At 44.3% G+C, this 9,914-nt stretch overlaps 1 protein-coding gene across 1 annotated transcript; it reads right to left on the bottom strand.

The window, feature by feature from the left end:
- Window positions 1–1,832: 1,832 nt before the first annotated feature.
- LOC103177171 (cytoskeleton-associated protein 2) lies at window positions 1,833–9,624 on the bottom strand (the record flags this gene model as incomplete). The annotated part of the gene is given in 7 exon segments (XM_042334630.1): window positions 1,833–3,228; window positions 3,787–4,330; window positions 5,081–5,150; window positions 5,641–5,811; window positions 6,070–6,256; window positions 6,968–7,812; window positions 9,561–9,624. Coding segments are annotated over 7 exon segments (2,061 nt in total). The 3' UTR covers window positions 1,833–2,987.
- Window positions 9,625–9,914: the final 290 nt, after the last annotated feature.

The following is a 9,914-nucleotide window of genomic DNA, read 5'->3' as shown; positions in this document are numbered from 1 at the left end:
CTCACCTTCAGTCACTTTTACTGCTGCTCTCCCTGCCCTCCTGATCTCAATCCTCGAGCTAATGTCAAAATCCTTGACCGTCGAGCACCTTGTGGTGTGCAAACGTGCGCTATACAAATGTAATTTGTTATTGTGTGAAGGACACTATATACATGTAAGTTATTGCTCAAGTGTTTTAGCGCAGAATATTTGGGAAATATGAATAAGAAACTCATATGCAGTAAAACTCTCATGTCATATCAGTCAGGACCATAACATTTAATATGACTTACGGGCAAGCTTGTATAAATTGGGATTTTTTACGACTGAACACATAATAACAGCAAACAATTACCTCGTTTTCCGTGCTTGTTTCACTGTACTGCGCACACTGTACTTCATCACTGAAGCCAGTAATTTTGCACGCGGTAACGTGTCAAGACTTTGTTTCCCGCGCCTGTTTCAAGCGGAACACTGCTCGTGCGTACTTCAATTAATCTGGTGTGGTGGCAGCGTTACAAGCTTGCAGAAGATTTGAAGGGGATTTAGGATGTATTTGGGACCAAGAAACCGTTACAATTTATCCGTTTTCCGATTTATACGAGTAATGCAAAGAAATCTAAGTGTTTTCTGGTAGGAAACTGAATGGGACTTGGGTGCATGTAAGCCTAAGGCGATTGTACGACTTATAAAGATAAGATGAATGCAAGTTTTACTGTATTGAAAAAGTGAGGGAGGTCCTGACTGACAATCCCCAGATAAAATTGGTCATGGCTGTTTTGGGACGTTGCTGTGCACAAATTGGCTGCTGCGTTCACCTATAAATCCAGTCGCTGCATTTTCCCCTAATTCCTGTGAAGTGCCTCACGAGGTCGTGAGGACGTGATAATAGTAATAATAATACTTGGATTTGATATAGCGCCTTATCGCGTCTTCGAGTCGTCTCAAAGCGCTTCACAGAATATGCTGTAAAGTGAATTGACTGTATATTTTGTGGGCGGAACGCAGCAGCCAATTGCGCACAGAAATTGTGAAACAGTGTCCCACAAACAGTCGTGGATTGAGTGACCAATTTATTTTTCTGAAGGAATTATTACCCCCGGAAAAGGGATCCGCCAATTGACTAGAAAAATGGGTTCCTACTTGCTGCTAGGTAAACAGAGGCATGTGGAGTAAGGAAACTTGCCCAACATTTCACCCTGTCGGGAATCGAACCCAGGTCTTTCGCTTGCGAGACGAGTGCTCTAACTACTACAGGAGCTACAGGACTCCATAAGGTGAGATATCAGATGCAAGGATTATTATTATGATAGAAGATCCATTTAAAATAGCATTACACAACATACCCCTCAAAGTGCTTTTATGGTATTTATTAAGAGTAGTGACCCTGTCAAAACAGGATGCCATTTTTAAACAGAACATGGACCCTCAACCAGGGGTGAATGACCAATTTACCTGGTGGATCGGTCACCAGAACACTAAGAGAAAGTCCCTTCTCTTTGTCAGCATAATTTCTGCGAAGTGCTACCAACTGCCCCAGGGCTGAAGATGCAATTGTATATGCAGTTTATTTTCCAATGAGGAAGCAATGATCCCAAATCATGTTTCCCCACATGTGGTGATGGTTTAGTCCCGTTATAAACCAACACACGTCCACACGACAGCCACAGCTTGCATTTATATCACACCCCACACACAGGGTAGCATCCCACGTACAGCACAGCCACATACTACAAATCTCCCCCCCACAAAGCTCCAGTAGAGGTGCAAAGAAAAGGCAACTATACAATATTTGAGGCAGGAGACAAAATGGGTAAAAACCCAGGCACTCAAGATACCATATTAGAGGCCAATTTTGGTTAAATTTATCCTTTATTGCAATGTAAAGAACAGGAAGATGATAGAGCTGAATTCATACATTTAAAAAAAAACAATTGATAACAGCAGTTCTTTTATACTTCTAGTCAAATGTGGTTTAATTATTAAAGAGAAATTAAATTTTACACCCCTTAAAGGGTCCTCCCCCCCCCCCCCAAGTTTCAATTGACTTGTATTAGTGGTAATATTCCTTTAATCAGGAAAGGTTGATTTTAATTATTGACAAATAAAATTTGGGTGCATCCATAAAACAGGGTTATCAGTTTAACTTTGTAGCACATACCCTGGTCTAACTAATTTCAGGCCACACTTAAAAAATGACCAATGTCCTCCACAGCCTCCTTGCATTATCAATTACAATCTAATGGATTTGCATTGACAGCTGTAGAATCAGTTCATTTTTGTATTTAAAGGAATGCAGGTGTGTGGTGAAAACCGTGTGCACTCTGTGCATCTTCAGAAGTTAGGTACTGCATACCAAAATTGTTTTTATTGCACGGAGGGTGAGAGAAAAAGAAATGAACCCTCAAATACAAATGAATTAACCAACCCCTGTGTTTCCCTTCTCCCCCACCCAGACATTAAAGATAAGGGAGTGGAAATATATTTTACCCATTAGAGTCCTGCTGTGTCTCGAGTTTTAAAATATACTTCCTCAACTGGAAAACAGGATAAAAATAAAATCCCACATATACAAGTTACAAAATCATAGAAGATAAAAGTTAATCAAAGGACAGGGAGAGATTGAGAAGGAAGAGGAAAACAAAGTGACCATTTTGTTTATTTTCTACAAGGTTATTTTAGTTTTTTTTGTATTCGAGTAAGTTATCATTAATATTACAGATTATTTCTGTTATCTGCTTAGCTTATTGTTATACAAGTTAGTCTCTCTTCGCTAGCGACAACTACTGTCGCATTCTGATAATTCGAGCCATTATCTCTCAGCTGTATCCCTCCTGAGTAAGCAGCGATTCCCGAACTACGTTTTGTTCTAGAGAACACTTCACCATCAGTTAGTGTACACAAATAGCAGGCAAACAAATACACATCACCAGACAGCATTGTATTAGGAATAAAGGGTGCTGTGGAACAATAATTGCATTTGATTAAAGGTCAAGAGAAACAACATATTATTCAGTGGGAGGATAACTGCAGTGTGGGAGAGCACTGTTTGCCCTGACCACATAGGCAGTGGATTCTCCCATCTCAAGCAGATCCTCCAGGGATGAAACACAGGGATCGTGATCCTGCAGCATGATTGGGAACTGGAAAGCCACCTTCTCAATTCGGTGAGAGCGCCTGACAGGAGTCAGAAACTTCAAATCTTTGATCCCCGAGTTGCTGTTTTCCAGCTGCAACATGTTCTTGACGCTAAACGAGAAGAGATTGATTTATTAGTTGCTGTTGCTCAAACATAACTAATTGCAAAGTTAATAATGCTGCTTGATTTGTGAACCCAAATGCGTAGAGGAATCACAAGGGTCCTTAATTATGTAACCAACAAACAATGTAAAGGATTAGTTAATCATGAGCAAAATTAACAATCTACACAAGAAAACACAGCATTAATAATAAATGGCCATGGATCATTTATGGGCATAATAGATCCATGCCCATAAATTTGGGCTGTGCTTTCAGCCACTTCGCCCCAAAGCTTTGGAAATCTCTCCCTCAATCCCTCCCCACCTTGCCCCCTCCTCTCCCTCTTTCAGATCACAACTAAGACCTTACTCTTCGACTGTGTCACCTCCTCCCTCCCCCGGCTCGGTAAATGTAATTTTGTTATCGTATTGTATTAAACAACCAATTAATAACTTCTGTCAAGTAACAGTGATATATAATGTAAGAACACAACCTCCACAAAGGTGGAGGTTTTCTTCACAGGCAGCATCTAGATTCCATAAATACACCCCGAATAAACATTCTTACTTCTGTAAGATAGGTGTGTTCTTTATGTTAAACTTAATGGCCGATCCTCGATTTTCCACTTCATTGGAAATTTGCCGCTCAAGGGTCTTCAGCATCGATACATCTTCGATTTCTTCAATCTCATCGTCCTCATCGTATTCTTTGGTCTCTGCCTTGCAGACCTTTTCTTCTCCGTCTGCCTTGGCGAATGGGTTCACTGCTGTGTTCGCCTCTTCTTCCAGGCAACGGTTCCCTTCATCAGACCCAGGCTCCGTCTCTTGCTTTATAAGCTGTTTCACCTCGTCCGCCGTGGGGTCTGCTCCTTGGTCCTCCTCCTCCTCCTCCTCCTCCACAGGAGGCTTCTGTTCCCCAGTCGGAGGGTCCACTGTGTCCTCTTCCAAAACATACGCCTCAACAGCCAGATTCTCCCCTTCTTCCGCGGGCAGAGATTCGGGATCATCAGCCGGGGGCGCTTGCACTTCAGTACTATTTGCAGCATGGGTTGTGGATTCAGTCTCTGGCTCTGTCGTTTCCTGTGCGACTTCACCTTTGGGTTTCTCTGTCCCTAAAGACACAAACAGCATCACCATATTTATGCTCATCGGCATTGCACAGCTCAACCCCCGTTAGTAGTAATAATAATACTTGCATTTGATATAGCGCCTTATCGAGACGTCTCAATGAGCTTCATAGAATATACTATAAAGTGAATTGACTATATCTTTGTGGGCGAAACGCAGCAGCCAATTGTAAACGGCAGTGTCCCACAAACAATCGTGGATTGAAGTGACCAATTTATTATTTTTTTTTGAAGGAATTACTACCCCCAGAAAAGCGATCCGCCAATCGACTAACAACCGGGTTGTCACTTTCCTGGGCAAGCGCTGCACACAGGAAACATCCCGCTGACGTCATTGCACAAAGGTAGGTAGAGTAGGTAGAGTAAATAGGGAAGGAACGGTTACCATTGGCCAGTGGGTCAGTAACCAGGGTACGCAGATTTAAGATAATTGGCAAAAGAACCATATGGGAGATGAGACATTTTTTTTGTTTGACTTTACAGTTGTTACGGTCTGGAATGCACTGCTTGAAAGGATGGTGGAAACAGATCCAATAACATCTTTCAAAAGGGATTTAGATAGGTGCTTGAAAAAGACACCTTTGCAGGGGTATGGGGAAAGAGCGGAGGAGTGGGACCGATTGGGTAGGTCTTCCAAAGAGCCAGCACAGGCACGATGGGCTGAATGGCCTCCTTCTGCGCTGTAATATTCTATGATTCTATGAACAGAAAGAAAGAAAACGTACACCAACTTACCAAGGTTTTTTTGTAGAGAACTTATGTTTCCCAAAATGTCTGCAAGTGTATTACGCAGTTCCTCTGCCGGCTGCAATACAAATACAAAGTTAGGATATTGCAACAGCAAATACTTGCAGAATTGATTTTAAAGAACAAGACATTGAGAGAAAAACAATAACCTTCAATGATGGAAAAGGGCCTTTCTGGGTATTAACAATATTGGATCAGAAAAAAAATCAACCAGTACTTTGGATAATGAAATATACACTTTGGCCACAAATATAGTTAATTCACTTTACAGTTTATTCTGTGAAGCGCTTTGAGAAGCTCAACAGCTTTGCACCTGAGCTGGGGATGGGAATCAAGAGAGGTGGACGGGAAAGGCGTGGTCAAAGAGGAAGTGGTCTTGGGGCAGACCTTGAAAGAGGTGAGAGGGATGGAGCGAGTCGGAGGGACTCCGGGATGAAGTTCTAGAGTGGGGGCAGATAGGCTGGAAGCTGATGGTGGGGTGGGATGATGCTCTCACAGCAACATTGACAAGCTCGAGATTACAGGAATAAAACAAAAGTGGCTCATACCTGTGCCCCTGACTTGATAGCCTCTTCGTAAATTCCGATGATGTCGTGAATAGAGCCTTTGCGTTGTTCCAGTTTCGCCAGGCAGATCCAGTACCTCGCAAACTTCTTAGCCATTGGAAGATTCTCCACAAAACTGTTGAGAGTAAGTGTGGCCTCATTCTCTGAACAACCCTGAAGAAAATCAGAGCGATATGAGAGAAATCAAGTCTTTATCATGTATTCACGACAATAATAATAGTGCATTTTAATGTAGCGCGTTTTCACATCGTTGAGATGTGTCAAAGCGCTTCACAGGATGTACTGTAAAGTGAATCGACTATATGTTTTGGGCGAAACACAGCAGCCAATTGCACACAGCAGTGTCCCACAAATAGTCGTGGATTGCGTGACCAATTTATTATTGTTTTCAAGTACTAGGATTATTCTTACCTCATTAATTTGTTTCAGGCAATTAGAAAGATAATTATTAATTTGGTTCCCAAATTTGTTTTGATTTTCCTCTTCAAGAATGGTTGTCCAAAAGGGTTTCACTGAATCCTCTGGAGGATTGCTGTTCTGTAAAGGCACCGTTGGTTTTTTAGACTCCTTCTGCTCTCTCCACAAAGGTAACCATGCCCTGAAAAAAGGAATCAAAATTGTAGTATTCCCTTCCTTATTCAAGGTACAGAATAATAATATAGTACTTGCATTTCATGCAAAGCATCTCCATGCCGTTGAAACATCTAGAAGCACTTTGCAAAGTTTAGTGACTGCGTATTTCATTTTCTGGGCATAGTTTTCAAGCATCCAAAAAGTTAATTTAGACATCAACTGGACCCATTTTCCAAACACGTATCAGAGGTTGCTACTTCCAAACTGTGTACATTTTTTAAAAAATTGCAAAACAATTTTATAATTTTTGATCCCATATAAATTTGACATTTAAGAAAAAAAAACTTTGCTGAAAGGTTCCATGGAACTGTTCCGTGAAATCAAACAGCTCCTGAAAACCACCTCCTCTTCCTCTGGATCAGTTGCCGTTGGGTTGAAACACAGCACTTTTATGTGGAAAAATCACTGCCAAAACGGGTGATTGATTATTCACTGTAAAGACCAGACAATACATAGCATAGCGGCACTTCTTTTTTCCAAACACCATCCCATCTTTAGTAGACGACAGCATCTACGCCCCAAATGCATCGGATTTAAGGATAATAATAATCCTCGCCTTTGACATAGCTCCTTATTCATGTCTTTGACCCGTCTCAAAGCGCATCACAGAATGTACTGAGAGAGATGCAACAATAGTTATACGCTTTCAGTAATCCGTTATTTAAAGAAAAGTTACCGTTTTTCCTCCGCGCTCTCTTTGCATTTCATTGGTTTATGGGCCCCGACTGCTTTCCTAGCAGGTTTAGCAGGTGATCCTTTGGATGGGCTTCGGGACAGAGCAGAGCCTCGCTGGGCGGTGCTGTGCTTTGAGGCTGGGGGAGGCCTTTTGACATTGCCGGTGAAGAGCTGGACGGCTGGTTTGGTTTTCACAGTTGTGTTAGTTAGAAGCGGCCTCTGATTTCTGGGGGCTTTGGTCTCGGTGGCCGTGGCCAGAATCCTGGGCTTGTTGGGAGTGGTCGTGGCACTTGCTGTCCTCCTGTTGGGCTGGACGTTTTCTATTCCCGTTGCCTTTTTTAGCCTCGGTTTGAGCAGCCTGCCTCGAGCCTCATTTTTCAGCTCCGTCAGGTCCGGGTTGCTGGTCATATCAACCCTGTCCCGCTTCTCACTTTGATGGGACGTCGCTCGGAAGGACTGGACTTTGGACTGTACAATCCTACCACGGAAGGAACCTGGCAAGGGCCTACTAGCAGGAGCAGGCTTCGGTTTGCTCCCCCTCTCAGCAGCCAGTGCTTTATTTTGCTCGACTGTAATACTCTGAAAATTTTCGGCTTCATTCTGGCTGCTCTGGTCAGGCGGCACCTCATTCTGCCCATCTGTTAACAGCAGGGAAGGCTCACTGGCTTCTCCAGAGCCCTCGCTGCCAATCTGCACTCTCGACGGCTCCCCCTCGCCAGACTTCGATAGAGCTACTTTGGAGTCGCTGGTAGACTGCGTTGCGGGCTTCTTTTGCACTGGCTTATTCCGTTGAGCAACGCCACTGGGCTTTCTCCAGGCAGCCTGAGGAGTTTTCCCTTCAGAGACCTATAAGAGAGCTTGAGCATCAATTTATCTTCCTTAAAACGACAACAAAATTACGTTTTGGCTGTACAGCACCTTTCACGTTAGGAGGACGTCCCAAAGGCACCGGACATTTAAGGGTTTGCACCTGAGCTGCAGAGAGTGGGGGGGGGGGGGGGAGTAGACAATCAAAGAGGAAAGTCTTGAGACATCTTAAGGAGGGGAGAGGATGAGGTGGAGTCTCTGTAATGAAGTTCCAGAGGATGGGGGCAGAAAGGCTGAAGGCCCGACTGCCGATGTTGGAGCAGGGCAGGCAGTGGACATGAAGCAGGCCAGTGCCCACCAAGCAGACAGGGTTGGTATGGTGTTAATTGTTCGCAGAGGTAAGGAGGAGCAAGACCGTGGAGGGCTTTAAAAGTGATGACGAAGATTTTATGCTTGATCCTCTGAGGGATGGGGAGGCAGTGGAGCAGGGCCAGGATGGGGGTGATCGGTTCACGGAGCTTGATAAAGGCATTGCACCTCCCACCCCGACCACTATTGCTCTATAACACTGAGTTTATGCTGCTTTCCTGGCTGGTATCTCCTCTACATATCTCATGCTGTACACACATACAGTGATATAGCACAGAAACAGGCCATTTCTAGTCCTTGCCAAAGCTTATACTCCACACGAGTCCCCACCCCTCCTATTTCCCCTCTACGCCCTTCTCCCTCATCTGTGTAACAGGTTTTCTCTTAGATACCTTGACGCTATTTGGTCCACTGGAGCCTTCCAACAACGAGGGAAGAAGACAGAAGTTCCGGAGAGAAATTCCAGAAAGAGCAAGGTACAAGGACAATTTCTCATAAAAGTTCCTGAATTAAGGAATTCGCCAAAAGGCAGAATACCATTTGGAATACTGTCTCCCCAGCCCACCCCCCGGGGCGGGGAGAAGTAAGCAGGGTCTCTTCGGCTAAACTGGCTCCAAGGTGACATGCTTGGCAACGGAATATCAGAATGGAGCCAGCCCTCTATGCCGGTCACAGTTGTCTGGTTCCTGAGCCAGGCGGGTCCACAGTATTCCAGGGCATTCAGCACAGCCAGCCCGGCTCATCGTCAGGACTTGGAAGGGCAGACCAGTCACCTGGGGTCAGGGAATCATCTCACTCGGCTCCTGTTAACCCTGTGGGAAGCAGTGGGAAAGCTTGCTGTCCTCTCCCGTATTTCTAGTCAGCTAACATGTCCCACAAAAACAATCTTAGCAAAACATTTACAAATCGCATTCCAGACATTCCTCAGAATTTAAAATTCCAGTGGCACTAGTACAATGGCTAGAAAGGTAAAAAGGCTCCTGCATGTCCCGCCTGCCCCCCGTTCCACCAGGCCGTGTTTTCAGCCACTACGCCCTGAAACTCTGGAACACTCTTCCTCTATCCCTCCACCTTGCCCCTTCCTTGCCCATCTTCAGGTCGCGCCTGAAGACCTTCTTATTCTTCGTGTTCTGCCATTGTCAAGCGCTCTGGGATTTTACCCTGCGTGAAGGGCGCTACATAAATGCAAGTTGTTAATTACAATATTACATTTGTGAAAACATCAAGGTAGCCTAAGTGCAGACAACAACAATAAATCACATTTGTATTGCGCCTTTCGTGTCGGGAAGACGTCTCAGGCGCTGGACAGTTAGGGATTTGGAGGGTTGGGATCAGGAGGGGTGGAAGGTAGGGGTAGGAGGGTGAACGACACGGAACAGAACAGCTGAAAAATCCGCAACTCTGCCCTTATCACTCACCATCGCTGTAGGCTTCGCCTTGTCCTGCCCCTTCTGAAAGTTCGTTTCGTCTTTGAGATACAGCCTTTGAAAAAGAAAACAGCGCAAATCAAAAGAGCACTTGCGTAGAAAGCTTCTGCTCTTCGATTAGGAGAGAAAACCAACTTGCATTACATTTAATACGCTCCTGGGTTGGGGAGGGGGGAATTAACTTAACATTTTCAGGCAATTGACATCACAATGACACAATGACGCAGTCACATACAGTAGCTGCAAATGACGTTCGGGGTGGGGGTGGGGGGGGAGATAGGGATATTAATTTTTTTGTTATCAATTCATTTCTAGTGCTGACACCGTTCACAGGTTAAATAAGGC

This window comes from Callorhinchus milii, unplaced genomic scaffold (assembly GCF_018977255.1).
Source record: "Callorhinchus milii isolate IMCB2004 unplaced genomic scaffold, IMCB_Cmil_1.0 Scaffold4, whole genome shotgun sequence".
Classification (NCBI taxonomy): Eukaryota; Metazoa; Chordata; class Chondrichthyes; order Chimaeriformes; family Callorhinchidae; genus Callorhinchus; species Callorhinchus milii.
Note: the sequence above shows the minus strand (reverse complement) of the source record. Positions and strands in the feature narration are given on the sequence as shown.